The sequence below is a fragment of the Nerophis lumbriciformis genome, linkage group LG06 (genome assembly GCF_033978685.3).
Source record: "Nerophis lumbriciformis linkage group LG06, RoL_Nlum_v2.1, whole genome shotgun sequence".
NCBI classification, from domain to species: domain Eukaryota; kingdom Metazoa; phylum Chordata; class Actinopteri; order Syngnathiformes; family Syngnathidae; genus Nerophis; species Nerophis lumbriciformis.
In genome coordinates, this window is record NC_084553.2 from 30560951 (window position 1) to 30581492 (window position 20542).

General features: G+C 42.0%; 1 protein-coding gene across 1 annotated transcript in view; it reads right to left on the reverse strand.

The window, feature by feature from the left end:
* Positions 1-20542, reverse strand: part of myzap (myocardial zonula adherens protein) — a 59263-nt gene that overhangs the window by 14499 nt on the left and 24222 nt on the right. The window contains exons 4-15 of the mRNA XM_072913313.1: positions 17962-18126; positions 17653-17745; positions 12122-12235; positions 11889-12041; positions 6724-6849; positions 6503-6631; positions 6341-6435; positions 6136-6241; positions 3805-3888; positions 3479-3585; positions 1752-3377; positions 347-356 (exon numbers count right to left, since the gene is read on the reverse strand). Of these exons, the coding sequence (XP_072769414.1) occupies positions 347-356; positions 1752-3377; positions 3479-3585; positions 3805-3888; positions 6136-6241; positions 6341-6435; positions 6503-6631; positions 6724-6849; positions 11889-12041; positions 12122-12235; positions 17653-17745; positions 17962-18126 (2808 nt within the window). The remainder of the gene's footprint in view (positions 1-346; positions 357-1751; positions 3378-3478; positions 3586-3804; positions 3889-6135; positions 6242-6340; positions 6436-6502; positions 6632-6723; positions 6850-11888; positions 12042-12121; positions 12236-17652; positions 17746-17961; positions 18127-20542) is intronic.

Here is a 20542-nt window from a genome sequence, read left to right on the forward strand (position 1 = left end):
CTCACATGCAGAGGGAGATTGTTCCAGAGTTTGGGACCCACAACAGAGAAGGCCCTGTCCCCTCTAAGCTTGCGCTTTGATTTGGGTAACTCCAGGAGCAGCTGATCAGCTGACCTGATCATTGACTGAAACATTGTTCATGTTTTACTTTATTATCTAACACACCAGCAAAATTGTATTTGTGGATGAGCCAATTTGATGCACTTCTTCCTGCTAAAAAGTATTACTCAGGGATCTAGGGATAAATTATTTTTCATCTGGAACCCTGCACGAATTTATTTGAAAGGACTCAAAACTGTGCCCAATTAATACTACCCAGCAGTCAGCATTATTGAATTCTGTTGACCGAAGTACTTCTGTAGAGATTACACAGCCCATAATACACTTGATATTCATATACAATGTTATTTACATTATTATATGATTTTATATTAATACCGTAGTTACAATATAGTAGCACTTTATTAAGGTTTTCCTTTTACTTACTTATTAATTTTTCTAATTCCGCCGGACACCTCTTTGATTTGTTGAAACAAGCCTTTCACCTGTGGGTTTTGTTTACATTGTTTTAAATAGAAAAAGCATTGTTTTCATAGTATGTCTTCACTTGCTGCTTACAGTAATAGAAAATATACTCCTAACAAAAATGTTAACGTTGCCTTGTTTGGTGTCATTTTTTTCAGCACAAGACCACATGGCAGTTATTCTTTCATTTTGACATACCGGACCAGAAAAGTTCGATTTTTTTTGTACTATAAAAAAAAACTATTATCCTTTTGGGCCTGTATTAACAGTTTATTCAACTCAGATTCAAGAATCCGAATAAAACATAAAAATTATGTTGTCAATGATGAATATTCAAGTCAGCGAAAGGAATCTAACCAACTTTCACAAATAGTTGCATACTTGTGCATGTGGCATGTAAGTCCTCTTTTTTGTTTACAGTTGTATAATCTAATAATAAATAAAAATAATAAAAATATGTAGCATACCCTGTAGCAAATGAGATGTTTAATATTTATATTCCCACAGCAGGATTTCAGGTAAATAAATATCTTGTGCGTCATGTGATCATTACAAAATATCATTTTAATTCATACAGTGGCAAATACAAAATGATAAGAAAACACACACACACGCACGCACACACACACACACACACACACGCATACACAGTACAACCTTCACTTGCAGTCAACATTTGCAGTGTGGGTTACATTATAACGATTGTAAATAAAAGAACACTAATTTATAAAATATGTTACTTTGTATGAGAAAGTATGTACACATATAGATTTTAACTTCTATTTTTTTTATACACACACATACATATATATATATATATATATATAGTTGCACTTTATATGTGTAGTGCAACTTCAGCAAGGATCATAGTTTACCCCAACGGGGGCAGGGAAATGAGGAATACATTGAATCAAATTAAACTTAAAATATTGTTAAGTATCATCATCAGATTAGTTTTGATAAGAAAATGATTGGTACTTATATTTATACTGATACTAAGAACATAAACGTCAAATATTTGGTAGGACTGTGCTCTTCTAAAATGTGCATAAATAGGAGAGGTTTTACACAGTAAAGAAAGTTATTTGAAAAAATTGGATTTCACAATGACTCTGCATTTGTCCTCTGCTAAACTAAGGGACCGCTAGCTGTCGTATTTCTTGTACGAAAAGAAAAAAAGAAAAGTTAAATGTATCTACAAAAACTAAATGATGTTTGTATATCACTCTATGTTTATTTTTGCTGTTATGTCCATTAATTTTGTGAAAGGTGTATCCATGCAATGTATCCTTGGTCTTGTTCTTCTAGACGACGTTGAAGATTGGTCTGGATTTGATGGCGTCTGAGTGTCCACCTCGTCTCCGGTCCAGCTCTCTGAGGTTTGGGATTCAAATGAGATCGAGCTGGAGTAGACTGTTTCGCTTGGCGGCGTCGGGTTGGCCTCTAAGTAGCGGCTGTACTCAACGGGCGTGTAGCGAAGCAAAGTGGACCCCAGCCTGCTGGGCGGAGGTTTGTTAGGCCTAAACGTCCTCGGTTGTGTGTGCATTGTTAGGTAGGGTGAAGGATACTGCTGTCTAACAGGTGTTTCTGTGGGAGATGATGGTGGGTCTACCTGGGGTGTTGTTTGTGTGGGTGATGATGGTGAGTATATGTAGGGTTGTGTTTGTGTGGGTGATGATGGTGGACTAGGGGATAAGGGTAGTGGTGGAAATGGAGGTTGTGTGGGTGATAATGGAGGGTATATGTTGGGTGTTGTTTCTGTGGGTGAGAATGGTGCGTATATGTGGGGTGTTGTTTGTGTGGGTGATGAAGGTGGGCTTGGGGATAAAGGCAGTGGTGGTAATGGAGGCTGTGTGGGTGAAAATGGTGGGTATATGTAGGGTGTAGTTTGTGTGGGTGATGAAGGTGGGCTGGAGGATAAAGGCAGTGGACGTAATTGCGGTTGTGTGGGTGAAAATGGTGGGTAAATGTAGGGTGTAGTTTGTGTGGGTGATGAAGGTGGGCTGGAGGATAAAGGCAGTGGACGTAATGGCGGTTGAGTGGGTGAAAATGGTGGGTATATGTAGGGTGTAGTTTGTGTGGGTGATGAAGGTGGGCTGGAGGATAAAGGCAGTGGACGTAATGGCGGTTGTGTGGGTGAAAATGGTGGAGATATGTAGGGTGTAGTTTGTGTGGGTGATGAAGGTGGGCTGGAGGATAAAGGCAGTGGACGTAATGGCGGTTGTGTGGGGGAAAATGGTGGGTATATGTAGGGTGCAGTTTGTGTGGGTGATAAAGGTGGGCTGGAGGATAAAGGCAGTGGATGTAATGGTGGTTGTGTGGGGGAAAATGGTGGAGATATGTAGGGTGTAGTTTGTGTGGGTGATGAAGGTGGGCTGGAGGATAAAGGCAGTGGACGTATTGGCGGTTGTGTGGGGGAAAATGGTGGGTATATGTAGGGTGTAGTTTGTGTGGGTGATAAAGGTGGGCTGGAGGATAAAGGCAGTGGACGTAATGGCGGTTGTGTGGGGGAAAATGGTGGGTATATGTAGGGTGTAGTTTGTGTGGGTGATGAAGGTGGGCTGGAGGATAAAGGCAGTGGACGTAATGGCGGTTGTGTGGGGGAAAATGGTGGGTATATGTAGGGTGTAGTTTGTGTGGGTGATGAAGGTGGGCTGGAGGATAAAGGCAATGGTGGTAATGGCGGTTGTGTGGGTGAAAATGGAGGGTCCATGGGTAATGGAGGTGACATTGGTGGTGGAGGTGGTATGGCAAATGGTGGTGGATCAGACGGAGAGTGTTCTATGGGACTGAGAACTCTCTCTTCATGCAGAGTAGGAAGTTCAACACCATGCCAAGGAACTTCGTCAACTCTGTTTGAACAGTCAGATGTTAAACAAAGACACCGCACCCCCCACCCCACATCAATACCACACACCCTTCGTTAAACACAATGTAACAACCTGCCGCTTACCTTGGGAGAATATTGTAGACTAGTCCTATCTCCCCAGTGCCCACATCCTCTTGCTCACTATTCTGTGTGGACATAAAATACTTGAGCTTGTCTTCTAATTCATTATTCTAGGAAAAAGCAAAAGAGGAAACAAGACCGTCAGGTTGAGGTTTCATGCAAAGACTGCAACAATCACCTTGTATATGTGAAAGTGGCTTGAAAGGCGCACAAAAAGTTTCCACAAAGTTGAGGTTATCCAGCAGTGTGCACCAAATAGAAAGTTACCTGCTTCCACCAACCCGCTTTGACACACTCATGCACAATAACACACAAACACACAATCTTACCTCACACTCCACCATTGCAATTCGGTCCAGCAGCTCCGAGATGAACATGTCCTTCTGAGCGACTTGAGTTCGTAGTGTTTGCACCTTGACAATTTCAGGAAAAAAAACACTCATTATCACCACATCAAAAGAAAGCGTGAGGTCATTAGATGAGAGTTGTAATCTGGCAGTGCGTTAAACAGGAAAGAGGATTAGTAGCTACTGTTGCGTCACAGCAAGTATGTTGTCATTGAGCTTTGATTGACACTTTTTGGAAAGATTCCACAATTTTCAACAGTGTAAAAAACAACTGATTTAGATCAAATGGTGTCATTTTGGTCATTCTTTGTCATAGTAGAAATTCAAAATCACTGTTATTGTAATTTCTTTGTAAACATTAAAATATGTTTTCCCTATTCCTCATAAACTGCTGCTTGTCCTTTTCCAAGAGGAATTGCATACAGGGATTGAGACAATTTTATTAAGACCAGAGACGGTAGGCAGTTAGTGCACATCCACAAGGTATTCCTTTACAAAGCTGACTTCAAAAGTGAGGATTAATACACAGTACTTGGATACGGGAGAGTCCAAACTTTTTCCACTAAGTGACGCATACTAAAAAGTTCTCATAATCTCTCATGACAATTATTATTAGTTTCTGGTATTTAATTTCCTGTTTGTCTCCTTTTTGTCTCCGTAGAAGTCCCCGCTCCAAGTTAAATGTTGTTTATTATTACATTGCTTCTTCATAAATCTACTTCAGTTTTTGTAGTACATTCTATTGCAGTGTTTTTCAACCACTGTGCCGCGGCACACCAGTGTGCTGTGAGATACAGTCTGGTGTGCCGTGGGAAATTATCTAATTTCACCTATTTGGGTTAAAAATATTTTTGGCAAACCAGTAATTATAGTCTGCAAATTACCGTTTTTTTCGGACTATAAGTCGCAGTTTTTTTCATAGTTTGGTCGGGCTCCAGTGCGATTTATGTATGTTTTTTTCCTTCTTTATTATGCATTTTCGGCAGGTGCGACTTATACTACGGTGCGACTTATACTCCGAAAAATACGGTATGTGTTGTTGTTGAGTGTCGGTTTTGTCTAGAGCTCGGCAGAGTAACCGTGTAATACTGTTCCATATCAGTAGGTGGCAGTCAGTAGCTAATTGCTTTGTAGATGTCGGAAACAGCTGGAGGCAGCGTGCAGGTAAAAAGGTATATAATGCTTAAACCAAAAATAGACAAAAGATGAGTGCCCCTAAGAAAATGCATTGAAGCTTAGGAAAGGCTATGCAGAACAAAACTAAAACTGAACTGGCTACAATAGAAACAAAAACAGAATGCTGGACGACAGCAAAGACTTACTGTGGCGCAAAGACGGCGTCCAAAAAGTACATCCGAGCATGACATCATAATCAACAATGTCCCCACAAAGAAGGATACAAACAACTGAAATATTCTTGATTGCTAAAACAAAGTACAGTAGATGCGAGAAATATCGCTCAAAGAAAAACATGAAACTGCTACAGGAAAATAACAAAAAAAAGAGAAAAAGCCACCAAAATAGGAGCGCAAGCCAAGAACTAAAACACTACACACAGGAAAACACCACAAAACTCAAAATAAGTCATGATGTCATGTGACATGTGGTGACAGTACACCTGCTTTGAGACAAGAGCTATAGTTATGTTTTAAAGTCGTATCCAACAATTGCGACAACGACTTTTTACTGTCAACTGAGTTTCGTTTTTTCGTTTTCTGCTGGTGGTGTGCCTTCGGATTTTTTCAACGCAAAAAATGTGCCTTGGCTCAAAAAAGGTTGAAAAACACTGTTCTATTGTATTGTTTTTATAAAAATGTCTTACCTAAAAGTTATTTTATTTATTTTTTGAATTAACATGTTAACATTTTATTGTTTTAGAGGGTCAAGCACCAATTAAAATGATTTCAATTAATTTTAATGGCAGACGTTGATTTGAGATACAAGTGTTTTGCGTTATGAGTTCCGTAAGTTGAAGTTCTACTGTACTAAAGTATAATATTCTTTCATACATCTGCAAAACTGATATTTAAGAAAGTTAACTATAAGCACCTGTTTGGGCCTCCAAACAGGTGCAATAACTATGTAATAACTACATTAATATAATATAGTTTTACATTAAAAATGGATATTTATGGTGTCTGATTTGACAACTGATACTGGACCTTTATTCATTATTTCCCCAAATATTGCTATTTGTATCGCTATCACTAGCTCTAATCAGTTTTGTTTTTACTAGATGTCCTAGTTTGACATGAAGGTCCCCTATCCTGCAGTGGTTTTAACAAAATTGGCCAAACAAATGACCTGTCTTACCTCCTCAATCATCCCTTTGACCTTCCGCTGCTGGCAGAAGACCATGTCGTTTAAGTGTTTGATTCTCTCCCTGAGATTTCCAGCTTCATTTTGTAGATCTTTGGACCTGCAGGCCACCAAGAGTCAACAAAACAAAACTCGGAAACAGCTGTTTGACCAATAATCTCAGCGTATTGTCTTCTCTTGTTGGACACACATCAAATACCTCATGGCTGCAGCCCCGTCTGTTGTATCGCTCAGGTCCAACAAGCGAAGACGACGCTCACATTCCTGCAGTTTTTGCTGGAGTTGACTCTTTTCCTGTGAGATTGGATTAGTGTTTACACAATGTGCATGCAGCCATGTTGTTGTTTTTTGCAGTGCTTACTGTTCCCATGCAGTCAAGCAGGCGCTCCAGTTCACAGACCCTCTCATCCCTCTCTGCAATTTTGGCCTCTGCGATCTTGATGTTCAGCTCTGCTTCCTCCAGCCGTCTGATGTATTCGTCCAGTTGGGCCTGTGTAAGCAAAAACATTGTTTGAAATGTCTCAGTCCGTGTCTTTTCTTTTGGCAATGGATGTATCACATTGATCAAAAAGCAAATAGTACCTGGAGTATTTCAATCTCCTTTTTGTGTTTTCTTTGCTCTTCCAGCAGCTGTTCCTCGTAGTCCCCTTGGAGTCTCATGGACAGCTCCATTAGGGCTTTACTGTTGGCCTCCCGTGAAGATTCCACCTGAACAAAAAAGCAAAGATGATCACCGTGCTCAGCGGAATGTTCCATATCGATGACAAAAAACTGTGCAAGGTGCTTTTGTTCTGCAGGAAAAAGGGACTTCTAAATGCTGGCTGAGGAAGGAAGTTCTTCATGAAGCCCTGTGACCATTGACTAATTATAGCAAATATTCCAATGAGTGGGATAGTCAGTCCTGTAGGTGGGACTACTTAGAAATTTCCCACACAGCTCAATGCACTCTACAAAACAGTTAGGGCCCGATCTAGTAAGATCCAAATAAATAATATCTTCAGAGTAAAACATTGTGAGCACTGCTAGCGGGTGTTTTGCGGACAACCTACCAAGACTGGTTGCACAATTTATAAGCAGTGCAAAAGTGCAGAGCCATTATTTAAATGAGGATTTTGATGTGTACTATGCCGGCTGTCACCATGGTGACACTACAATCCATGACATCATATGCTGCAACGATCAAACCTGTGCTGCTTTCTTATGTTGTGGAATATGCAGCAAAAAAATATAACATGATCCACCTTTTTTGGGCAATATAAAAGTGTGATATATAAACATAACTTATTTTTAGCATGGCAAAGGTGTGCTCTGGGAGGCACCATAGTTGTTATTTTACACCTGGAATGATTCAGATGCAAGAAATTGCAAGATGTTTTCTTTTTTTTTATGCAAGCCAGCACCAAAACAAATAAATTTGATTTAATCAACCCCTTAAGTCATCGAGCAGCTATAACATTATAAAATGTCATTACAGAATAGAAGACATTTATAATATTTTTTATTTATGACAGTCCAAATATGCTGATTCGCATACAGATAGAATATTCTCTCTCTCAATCTTCTGTCTTTGCAGCACATAACTGTGCTAGTTTGCACATACTTTCTGGACGTGCTAAATATAGATGTGAAAGAGCGGACGCAGAACAGTTTTAGCCTTGATAAATCCCATTGCAAATTGTACTTGATTATATTTGTATCTTCGCCTCCCAGTTTTGTGGGTGTTCTAATAATTAGCACATATTCCGCATATACATAAGGACAGACCAGTGACGTGCAGTCAGGGGAGGCAGGTGAGGCGGGGCCTCACGTGCCATCATGGAAAGAAAAAAAATGTAAAAAGAAAAAAATAAAATCAAATTGTTATATGTATCCAGTGATTATACTATAACGTTATGTTCCATTTAACTTCACCAGGTTTAGATTACCGTATTTTCCGCACTATAAGGCGCACCTAAAAACCACAAATTTTCGCAAAAGCTGACAGTGCGCCTTATAATCCGGTGCGCCTTATATATGGGTTAATATTAATATTAATTTTCATAAAGTTTCGGTCTCGCAACTACGGTAAACAGCCGCCATCTTTTTTCCCCGTAGAAGAAGAAGAAGCGCGCGGTGCATGCTGGGATATGTGACGTTTCATTTCCATTTGTGTGTTTATGTAAAGACCCCAAAATGGCTCCTATTAAGTGTGTTGTCTGTCTAATTATAAATAATGCAGACGAGGCGTGTTAACTGAGTTCTCAACGTTTACTCACAGCGTGCTCATAACCACATTCTAACTGCCAGCATACAACAACGCTTCTCAGGGCTACCGCGCATGCTCGTCACTATCGTTGCATGCTGGGTAGTGTAGTTGTTATATTTGCTAGCTCATAACATCACATTAAGAGACACGCTTACGCGCTTAATTCAATACTCGCCGTCATTCCGGGTGGATTGACAAAAGACCTCCAGCCGCTAGATATTGGTGTCAACAGGGCATTCGAAGCTAGACTGCTAACTGCGTGGGAACAGTGGATGACAGAAGGCGAACACACGTGACGTTCACCAAGACAGGGAGACAGGGAGACAGCGCCAGACGACATACGCCACTATCTGCCAGTGGATCGTAAATGCCTGGGCAGATATTTCGGTCACAACTGTGGTCCGAGCTTTCCGGAAGGCAGGATTCATGGAACTGCTGGACAACAGCGACACTGACTCCGATTACTTCGACGAGACGGAGCCGGCCATTTTGGATCCCACATTCGCCCAACTTTTCAATTCGGACACCGAAGGGGAAGAATTCGAGGGATTTATGAATGAAGAATAACTTCAGAAAGTGAGCGTTATGTTTATTTTGTGTGTTGTGACATTAACGTTCGAGCAACATTATGTTGCTATTGCTCTGCACTATTTTGAATTTTACTATGTTTGTGATTGCACATTTGCGTACATTTTGGGAGTGAACAGAGTTGTTAGAACGCTGGTTTTTAATATATTATTAAAGTTTGACTGACCTATCTGACTGTTTTTTTGACATTCCTTTAGCGCAGTTAGATGCGGCTTACAACACGGGGCGGCTTATAGGTGGACAAAGTTTTGAAATATGCCATTCATTGAAGGCGCGGCTTATAACCCAGGGCGCCTTATGGTGCGGAAAATACGGTATTTTCATTCAAAATCGCTGAATTTTCACATTTTCCGTTCAAATACTGAGAAGAGACTTGCGGTGATCAGCAGCCAGTTGAGCCTCGCCATGAATTGCGCAATGACTCGGCTAACTGCTGGCCTGCTGTGCAGTGAGACCGTATTGCTATATGAATTATATTATACATTTCCATAGTTTAGTTAGCTGAGGTATATAATGTACAGTGTATTTTGTCAACAACTGTATGTGTGTAACGTATTTCTTGTGCTGAGCAATCATAAAATGGCTGCGAAGACGCACTGGCTGAGGCTCGCAGTAATCCTGCCTCATGGTGGTAGAGGGCGCTAGTGATCCCGGATCATTTTTGCGACTACTCGGCTGCAGAATAAGTGACAACAAGCAGCAACAGTTAGTGATCGTTTATTTTTTCCTCTCGCCTGGATTTTTAACATGGAGGATTACATATCTAAAAAAAAACAGTTTTTGTTATGCCCGTTTGATTGTGGACTATTACTGACACCTTGTGGCGATGGGAAAATGCTGCACGTCATCAGTTTGGGCACTTCCGATTTACGATGTTAGTTCAGTTCATGAGACAATAAGAAGTAGACAAGTTGTGTTACCTCTTACAAGCCTTGGAAAGATAAGTCTGTAAGTAAACTGTTTAACTTGTTTATGTGGCTCAATATGAAGGTGGAAAGTGGCTAAATTTGATAGTAAGATGTGTATTGAAAAACGATTTTTGTGCACTAATTTAATGGATGTTTGAGGACTTAAAATGGCTGCCGGTCGTGTATTTCCACCATAGAAATAGTTTCAACACTCAGCAGTGTTTGTTTGATGGTGGTGCTGTGTATTTGTGTGGAGCTGATGTTTACATATTGTGTATTGCATTTCAGTGTGTTGATTGAATCATATAGCTTATACATTGTCATTGTGTGTATTTCAGTTTTACAAAAAAATAAATAAAAGTCCAGTGCAAGACAAAGCAAGATCAACAACAATAAAGAGCCTAAATTGATTCATCTGCTTTGGAACTTTATTAGAACGTCCTGGATTGGTTGTTAGCTGTCTGCCAAGCTGTATAACCTCAACACATATAGTGAGGGCAGAACAGTTTTCTAACCTGGACTTTCAATCGAAGCAGGAGGTAATAATTAAAGGAAGATCTCCATCGAGACAGAGAGACTTTTAAAACTGAAGAAAGATAAGGAAGACTTTTATAAACAAGTTATCGATGCTTTTGTTCAGAAGGAGCGGCGCATGGACTTCATTTATAAGTAAAGATAAGACCATAATAACGTTTCTTTTATTAAATGTGCTTTTTTGTGTGCTACAGTTTGTATGTGTAAAGTTAAAGTTAAGTTAAAGTACCAATGATTGTCACACACACACTAGGTGTGGTGAAATTTGTCCTCTGCATTTGACCCATCCCCTTGATCACCCCCTGGGAGGTGAGGGGAGCAGTGGGCAGCAGCGGCGCTGCGCCCGGGAATAATTTTTGGTGATTTAATAACCCCCAATTCCAACCCTTGATGCTGAGTGCCAAGCAGGGAAGAATGCTGGTATGAGCTTTTAAACATAACCCGTTAACTGCTGCCAATCAAATAGTGAATAAGATACTCTTTAGGGTTCATATGTTTGTAAATCTGACTGTGATGAAGTCAGTGCCTCACCAGCCATGAACCTCACCGCACGTCACTGGGACAGACACACTCAATGGTGTTAAAAGCACTCTCTATTTTGCTGATTTAAGAAATGCAATTGTCTGCACAGGAGCTTTGTATCATTGCTTTGGGTGCAGAACCAAGTTTTCACGTGTTTTAATGCATGCAAACCTTTAGTAGATCAGGCCCATTGTGTAACAGTAGCTGAAGCGCCACACAATTTGGTCCACAGCTTTAGGAGACTGACAAGCACATGTCGGTAACATTTTGAGTAAGATTTGTTGAAAAACATGGCCGCCATCAAGCAAAATGTATTTGCCGACTTAACAAATTGTCTAATGATTATAAAACATTGATGGACTCTGCATTATAGGCACACAAGCATGTTTTCCAAAGCATTTTCAGCACCATCCATAGGGGGCGCCAAAGATTTGCTTGCACTCATCCTGCCAGACATCTACTTTTCCCCATTTTCTCATGCAATCCAATTCATTCACATACCCGAAGATGTTCTATTTTTTTCATACGACTGAATGTAGTAGAATGCATAAGAAAATAGAAACGTTTAGATATCTGGTGGAATACATTGTGGCCGTCTGTCACCGTGCATTGGTATTTATAATTTTAAAGGCAGTGTTCTTGATACAGCTCTTGTATTACCTGGTGCCTGTAAAAATTTTTAGGACTATTTTGATGATTGCTGCTCGTCACACCAGTAAGTTCTATAATGGAACGCAGTGTGCTAAACCGGTCAGGACACATGCAAACAATACATTGTGTGTGTTGAAGGTGTCATCTTTTCTCACTCAATACTGCACAACCTGTCCGACGTCTCTTAACAGACTGAGGCAGACTTGTCACACCTGTAGGGTGACGACTGTGTCCATGAATGTGTCAGAGCAGGTACATCCACAGTAACAGTAAAGTGTCTTTCTGCACAAACATCCAACCTGAAGTCTCAGATGTTGGTTTTCGGCGTGTGCTGCAGCCAACTCTCTCTCCTTGGCTCTCAACTCTTCTTCTGTTTTCTCACAGGTGCTGCGCAAATTCTTCACCTCGTCCCTCGTGTCCAATCGGGTTTGACAGTTATCTAGGAGGGATTTCTGCAAAGGCAACACAAATGGTACACTTCTTACTGCAACACTATACGCACACAAATGTCTTCATGGTCGTTATTGGTCACCTGCAGGCCGATATTGGTAGACATAAGGGAGCTGTTCATCTGATCAAATTTCTCCATGGCTGCCGTGCGGATTTTCACCTCCGACTCTAGATTCCTGCGGCGGGAGTTGGCAACCTGTAAAAACACGTGTAAATGATACAGCAAATGATGAGATACATATACATCAACATACAACAATCGAATTGAAGCTCCTGAATTGTAATCGAATCATATATATATATATATATATATATATATATATATATATATATATATATATATATATATATATATATATATATATATATAACATTATTCTAACGATCGCATTCAATTTAACCAGAATAACTTACAAAACACAAAACCATTGAAGTTGGCACGTTGTGTAAATCGTAAATAAAAACAGAATACAATGATTTGCAAATCATTTTCAACTTATATTCAATTGAATAGACTGCAAAGACAAGATACCTAACGTTCGAACTGGTAAACTTTGTTATTTTTTGCAAATATTAGCTCATTTATAATTTGATGCCTGCAACATGTTTCAAAAACGCTGGCACTAGTGGCAAAAATGACTGAAAAAGTTGAGGAATGCTCATCAAACACTTTGGAACAGCCCACAGGTGAACAGGCTAATTGGGAACAGGTGGGTACCATGATTGGGTATAAAAGCAGCTTCCATGAAATGCTCAGTAATTCACAAACAACGATGGGGCGAGGGTCACCACTTTGTGAACAAACGCTAGAGCAAATTGTCTAACAGTTTAAGAACAACATTTCTCAACCAGCTATTGAAAGGAATTTAGGGATTTCACCATCTACGGTTCGTAATATCATCAAAAGGTCGTAAGAATCAGGAGAAATCACTGCACGTAAACGGACCTTCCATCCCTCAGGCGGTACTGTAACAAAAAGCGACATCAGTGTGTAAAGGATATCACCACATGCGCTCAGGAACACTTCAGAAAACCACTGTCAGTAACCACAGTTTGTCACTACATCTGTAAGTGCAAGTTAAAAATCTACTATGCAAAGTGAAAGTCATTTATCAACAACACCCAGAAAGGCCGCCAGCTTCGCTGGGCCCGAGCTCATCTAAGATGGACTGATGCAAAGTCGAAAATTGTTCTGTGGTCTGACAAGTGTGACGACCGGGGCGCATGGTGATGCGGGGTTTCGTTCTCCTAGGATGCAACGGACTTCGGACACAGCGTGAAGGTAAAAGAAATGATTTATTTACGGAATAACTCAGAAGAAACAAAGAAAAGGGTGCTCATAGCACATAAGGTAAAAACTACGGAAGGCTAACGTGGGAGCTAGCGATTAACAGAACCTAGCGTGGAAGCTAGCAGGTACAGAAAAAGAACAAAAGTCGCCAACTGTTGCAAAAAGCAAACTACGAAGCAAGAACGAATGACAGGGAGGACAGGCTTAAATAATAATGTCAGTGATGACAAACAGGGGCGTGTCGGGAACAAACGCGGCAGGTGAAAATAATAAGCAGCCATGGCAACAAACTCAGGTGTACAAAACAGGCACTCAAGGAGTCCAAAACTAACCAAAAACACAAGTATCTTGAAAACGTAAACAAAAAATATGATCCGGGCAGCGGATCATAACAGTACCCCCCCCTTAAGGGACAGATTCCAGATGTCCCCTGGAAAAACTAAAATCCCCCCAACTATAACAAAGTTCAAGAGTCAAGGGAGGGTGGAGGGAGGATTTGGCGGAGGGTCGCCAGGTCACGTGTCCCCGAATCCACCGGGGACGAGTCAGGTGGCGGCGGCGAATGGAACGCCGCTGCCGGAGGCGAGGCGGGCGACCACGGAAAGGCCACATTCGTGGCTGCCGAGAAGGTGGGCGTGAGTGGCGCCAGAAGTTCAGCAGCCGGAGAGTTCTGCGACTACGTCTCGGGTGTCGCTGCTGTTTGCGCCACTGGCGTCCATACTCTAACCTCCGAGAGCGCCGCTTGCGCAGCCAGACCACCCGAGGTCGCTGAGACGACGATGAGGGCGAGGAAGGTGGCGGCGCCCTGGAAAGGTCCAACGGAGAGAGCAGACGTCGCCGTGGAAGCAGGAGGAGTCGTCGTCGCCGTGGAAGCAGGAGGAGTCGTCGTCGCCGTGGAAGCAGGAGGAGTCGTCGTCGCCGTGGAAGCAGGAGGCGTCGTCGCCGTGGAAGCAGGAGGCGTCGTCACCGTGGCAACAGGAAGCGTCGTCGCCGTGGAAACAGGAAGCGTCATCGCTGTCGGCGTGGGCGGAGCCAGAGGCGGAGCAGGCGGCTCGTCTGTCGGAGTGGGCGGAGCCAGAGGCGGAGCAGGCGGCTCGTCTGTCGGCGTGGGCGGAGCAGGCAACGGAGTATCTGCGGGTGGTGAATGTCTCAGCTGGACTGCTGGGTTGGCCGTAGGGGGAATCATCACCTGCAGAGCGGTGAGTATACTTCCCAGCTGTCTCTCCAAAGCGTCAAGGCGGGCGTCTTGGCGTTCCGCCATGGCGTTGACGCAAGCCCCAAGAACGCCAAACTGTTCCTCCTGTTGTCCAAGTTGTTTGGCCTGTTGGTGCAATGCCCTTTTTACTTGGTCGGTCACTGCGGGGTCTCGTGTGCATTTCAGCGATGGAGCAGGAGGTGGAGAGGATGGTGTTTGCAGGACCACCAGGGTTGATGGTGGCGTCAGAGTGGCAGGCGTCCGGGCTGTCGTTGTCGTTGCCGTGGAAACAGGTGCTGGTGCGGAAACCAGACTTTGAATCGGTGCTGGTGTGGAAACCAGACGTGGAGCAGGTGCTGGGCGTGACTTTGGCGGAGGTGGCCTGGCCGGGGGTTGCGGCTTAGCATGCCGAAGGTCTGGTGGCGGAGGCCGGCATGGAGGTTTAGGCTTGGCTGGGCGCAGCTGTGCCCGCCCACTAGAAAAGCACCCAGTACTAGCCCCCCCCTCAAGAAGCGGATCCCAGACGCGTCTTGTGCAGTCTGGAACAGTCTTTAGGGGTGGGAGGGAGGAGGTGAGGAGGTGGGTAGGCTCCACCCCTTTTGATTGTCCAAATTGTCTATTCTGCTCTTCAATAGTGGACTGTAGGGACGACCAGGAAGGAGAAAACAGAGGAGTGGGCGGAGCTTGAGCCATAGGGGGTGGGGCTTGAAAACCAGAATGTGACTGGGACTGACTAGACTTATATTTTAAAAAAATGTCCTGATAATGCTTAATTGTAGAATTAAAGTCATTTGGAGGCGGCTGACAGAAAGAGTTGACTGAATTTAAAAAAATGTCTTCGTCTATGACGTCATCACCAGTGGACGGGATGACGTCATCCGCGCGGGTCTCCAGCTGACTGACAGCCCAATCAGTGAACTGTTTGGCAAAGTGAGTGATGGGATTACCAAACATCGGCGGAGGGGAATCCTGGGCTGCTTGGCTGTGTTCCGGAGGGAAGAATTGCGGGGGTGGCGCGTCTCTGTCGCGAGCTGAAGCCGTTTTGTGCGAATTCCGCCTTCGCTGACGCGTGCGAGCGGGCTGAGAGCGGACCTCGTCGATCGGGACCAGAACACCTCCAGGTCCCCATATCATCTCGTCATCTGGATTGCAGCGGAGCGTCTCTGCCTCCATCGCTCGGAGGACCATCCACGCACCTTCTTCATCCACCTCCGTCATGCCCGATGCGAAATAACTCTTTGCTTGCTTCGTACTGTGACGACCGGGGCGCATGGTGATGCGGGGTTTCGTTCTCCCAGGATGCAACGGACTTCGGACACAGCGTGAAGTTAAAAGAAATGATTTATTTACGGAATAACTCAGAAGAAACAAAGAAAAGGGTGCTCATAGCACATAAGGTAAAAACTACGGAAGGCTAACGTGGGAGCTAGCGATTAACAGAACCTAGCGTGGAAGCTAGCAGGTACAGAAAAAGAACAAAAGTCGTCAACTGTTGCAAAAAGCAAACTACGAAGCAAGAACGAATGACAGGGAGGACAGGCTTAAATAATAATGTCAGTGATGACAAACAGGTGCGTGTCGGGAACAAACGCGGCAGGTGAAAATAATAAGCAGCCATGGCAACAAACTCAGGTGTACAAAACAGGCACTCAAGGAGTCCAAAACTAACCAAAAACACAAGTATCTTGAAAACGTAAACAAAAAATATGATCCGGGCAGCGGATCATAACAACAAGTCTACATTTCAAATTAATTTTGGAAACTGTGGACGTTGTGTCCTTCGGAACAAAGAGGAAAATAATCATCCGGGTTGTTATAGGCGCAAAGTCCAAAAGCCAGCATCTGTAATGGTATGGGGGTGTATTAGTCCCCAAGGCATGGGTAACTTACACATCTGTGAAGGCACCATTAATGCTGAAAGGTACATACAGGTTTTGGAGCAACATTTGTTGCCATTCAAGTAACGTTATCATGGACGCCCCTGATTATTTCAGCAATGCCAAGCCAAGTGTTGCAACAACGTGGCTTCATAGTAAAAGAGTGTGGGTACTAAACTGGCCTGCCTGTAGTCCAGATCTGTCTCCCATTGAAAATGTGTGGCGCATTATGAATTCTAAAATACCACAACGGAGACCCCGGACTGTTGAACAACTTAAGCTGTACATCAAGCTTGAAAAATTGGTCTCCTCGGTTCCCAAACGTTTACTAAAGGTTGTTAAAAGGAAAGGCCATGTAACACAGTGGTAAAAATGCCCCTGTGCCAACTTTGTGCAATGTGTTGCTGCCATTAAATTACAACTTAATAAGTATTTGCAAAAAAAAAAAGAAAATAAGTTTCTCAGTTCGAACATTAAATATCTTGTCTATGCAGTCTATTCAATTGAATATAAGCTGAAAAGGATTTGCAAATCATTGTATTCTGTTTTTATTGACCATTTACATAACGTGCCAACTTCACTGGTTTTGGGGTTTGTCCAATAACTATTTTAACAAGCGTAACTTCCTGGGCCATAGTTGTAAAGTACACAGAAAATTTAGAGATGATTCACATTCAGCTCCAATCAAATTGTTTAGAGCAAGTAGGTCTAGCTGTGTGCAAAGTTGCAAGGTACTTAATCAAATTTGGAATATTATAATAGGTATAATACATATATTCATTTAAAACCATTTTAGGGAAAACATAAAGTTAGATTATTTTTGTCTGCGGCACAAAAAACAAATCAAGTCCATTTTTATCAATAAAAAAAATGGTATCATAAATAATACAATTAAATTGGTTAATAAATGCATATGGTTGTTCAATTAATATTAAACGTACAGCACCAAATCAAAAAATTACATGTTTAAACCAGATTAATCACTCTGTTGAATTTAGATTAATCATGATTAATCACAAGTTATTGCTCGCTTGCACAATTTAAATGAACTTAAAAAAAAAAGATCCCAATATTTGGACACAAATACAATTTGACTGTCAAAAAAGAAATGTTCTACCACATGAGTTAATGCAGCCAGAGCATACATTAATAAAATGCATTATTATTATTATTATTATTATTTATAGAGATGTAATGCGTATGGAGCATCAGCAAACATGTACGTTTTGTAATCACATGATGTTTCTCACCCTCATTTCCTGTGAGAGTTTGTGCACAGACTGCTGCATGCCGCCAAACTGCCCATACATGCGCTCTCTAACCTTCTCCAGAGAATCTCTCACCTGAATAAACACACAAGGAGAAAGCATGCAGATAGGATCTACCATCTCACAAACAAGCCAGCAGATATCACAACAGTGTGTGTGTGTGTGTGTGTGTGTGTGTGTGTGTGTGTGTGTGTGTGTGTGTGTGTGTGTGTGTGTGTGTGTGTGTGTGTGTGTGTGTGTGTGTGTGTGTGTGTGTGTGTGTGTTCCAAGTGTCTCACATCCGCCACTCACCTCCCTGATGTACTTCATTTCATCATGAAGGTGATGGACAGTCCACTCTCGCGCCCTCACTTCTGGTACTCTGCTGGAGTTGTTCCTCTGCACCACGCCGTACATTTTGGGGCCATGATGCTGCAGCGAGGGCTCTGACAGCCCATTGGTCATGTCACCCAGGGGCTGAGGGAGACAAGGACACACTGCTCAGGTTTCGTTCAGCTCGGACCGTGCGTTTGTGTGCATCCTGCCGGTGCGTGCACAATTTGTGTTTGTTGCACATGCTTACAGTACATGTGTGCAGCATATTAAGTATTTGCACTACTGTTGCTGCTCAACAATGGAAACAGGAAGTTGGGAACAGGCGTCAAAAACCAAGGAGGTTGAACTGAGGGTGTCGTGTTTCTGCAACCTTGAACCTGAGCTGCTGTCCTTTCTGCCTTTTGGACCTCCAGCAGCCAGTGGAGCAAAGCTAAGATGATGAGCAGAGCAATCTACAAATATTTAATGTCTCCTGTTTAAATTCTGTGTACTTCTGTGTAGTCTAGCTATGGTAATCTTGTGTCTACATTGCATTGTTTACCTGCATACACTGTTCATGGCTGATATGACTAATAAAGAAGCGTGAACCTGAGAGACATTGATAGATTTAAGTGCTTCAATGCGAGACTTTGGGGTCTCAAATTACAACCGTGTTCATTGTCTCGACATGAAATTGCCAGCAAGCGGGTTAATTTATCATTATCGATGACATAAAATGAACATTTCCTTTTAGAGGCTATTATGTTTCTGTATTTGTTATAGTTTAATCAGTCCCTTTGGGAGTTCACAGACTTTTTGTGATGGTTGCGGCCTAAAATGTCTCTACTGGTGGTAGCTGTTTCTTAAAGTTGCAGCCAAAGTTGCAATCTTTTAAAGCTTATGAATTTTTTAAGTATTCCTAGTAACCCTAAGCTTAAAGGATTTCTAAAAAAAATTGGAACACAAGTACTGTATTTACTCATTTTGTGGCACACAGACTTAAAAGCAGTGTTGGGTTAGTTACTGAAAAACAGTAACTAGTTATAGTTACTAGTTACTTCATTTCAAAAGTAACTCAGTTACTAACTCAGTTACTTACACCAAAAAGTAATGCGTTACTGTGAAAAGTAACTATTTAGTTACTTCTTTTTTTCTTCTTTTTTTTTAAAGCTCCAATTAATGCCCTTTTAGCCTTTATTTCAGTACTGTTATTGCACTGGAGAATAATACAATCTGTTGATCAACTTGACATGCATTTGTATCACTGAACTCTGCTAAGCAATGTGGTCGACATACAACACACAAAGACAAAGATATGTTACAAAGGCCAATTTGTTTCTGGCCAGAACAAATTGACAAAACTATTTTAAATAGCTGCAACATAACATACATAAGTAACAAACAGCATAATAACAGCATAGCTGTAAAGCAAGAAAGGCACACACTACATACACAAAGCCTAACCAGGCATTTTTTCCTCAAGAAATTCTGACACAAAATCATGTCTGAAGCCCAGAACACTCTACACATTTCCCCAGTTTTAGTTTAGAGATAAGGAAAGATTGGCCTGGCCCACTAGCATCCCTCTTTATGATTGACAGAGTGGGTGTACCTTCAGTTCTGAAATATGAGCAGAGGCAGAGTTAATCCTTACATGGTGAAGTGTCATTGGAGTCTCTGTCTCTCTTTACTAGCTTCGTCGAAGCATGTTGCTATGTAGCTTGTTTCAGCAGATTTGAATTGCTGTTTTGGGCAGTAGATGGGATCTTTGATCCAAAGCACAATTTACATTTAACTAAATTGTTATTTTCTTTGTGCTCGACAAAAGAAAAGTAGTGAAAATATCTCCATGTTAGCAAACTCGACTTCTGGCTCCGCCATGATCAGACACGCCCCCCTCCCCCCTCTCCTCCCTCCACACACTCACACTCACACTCACACACAGAGCGCGTGTCTCTCTCTCTTCTCCGGCTTGTGACACAAGAAGAATCAGAACGACACAGCAGCCCTCCGATAAAACACACTTTATACTACAAAAAAAGTAACGTAAAATAACGCAGTAACGCATCATGTAGTAACGGTAACTGAATTACTGAATATAAAAGAATAACGCGTTAGATTACTAGTTACCGCCGAATCTAACGGCGTTACAGTAACGCGTTACTTTGTAACGCGTTAGTCCCAACACTGCTTAAAAGTAGATGCTCTATGGCAGTAAAAGCACATACTCAAAGCTAATTGTCAAATTAGTGTTCTTTTTTAATTTATTTCTAAGTAATGATGGTAATTATTAATCATAATTACAGAAAAAAACACCCCAAAGACTTCCTTATTGTCCACTGTCTGCTCCGTTGCAGACCTTCATGTATGTTTGACGCTTGAAAAGTGTTTGTCCAGCTTAAACATTCATTAACATTCCAAAACATTTTTAACCTCGCACATTTGAGCATTTGTGAACAGTTGAGAGCGATCAATAGCGGTAATTTTAGTTGGTAAATGAGAAACAATGAGATATTTTCATCACACGTCAACATCTTGGTCATGTAAAGGTTACTTCTTTGCTAGGTCAGCATGACAA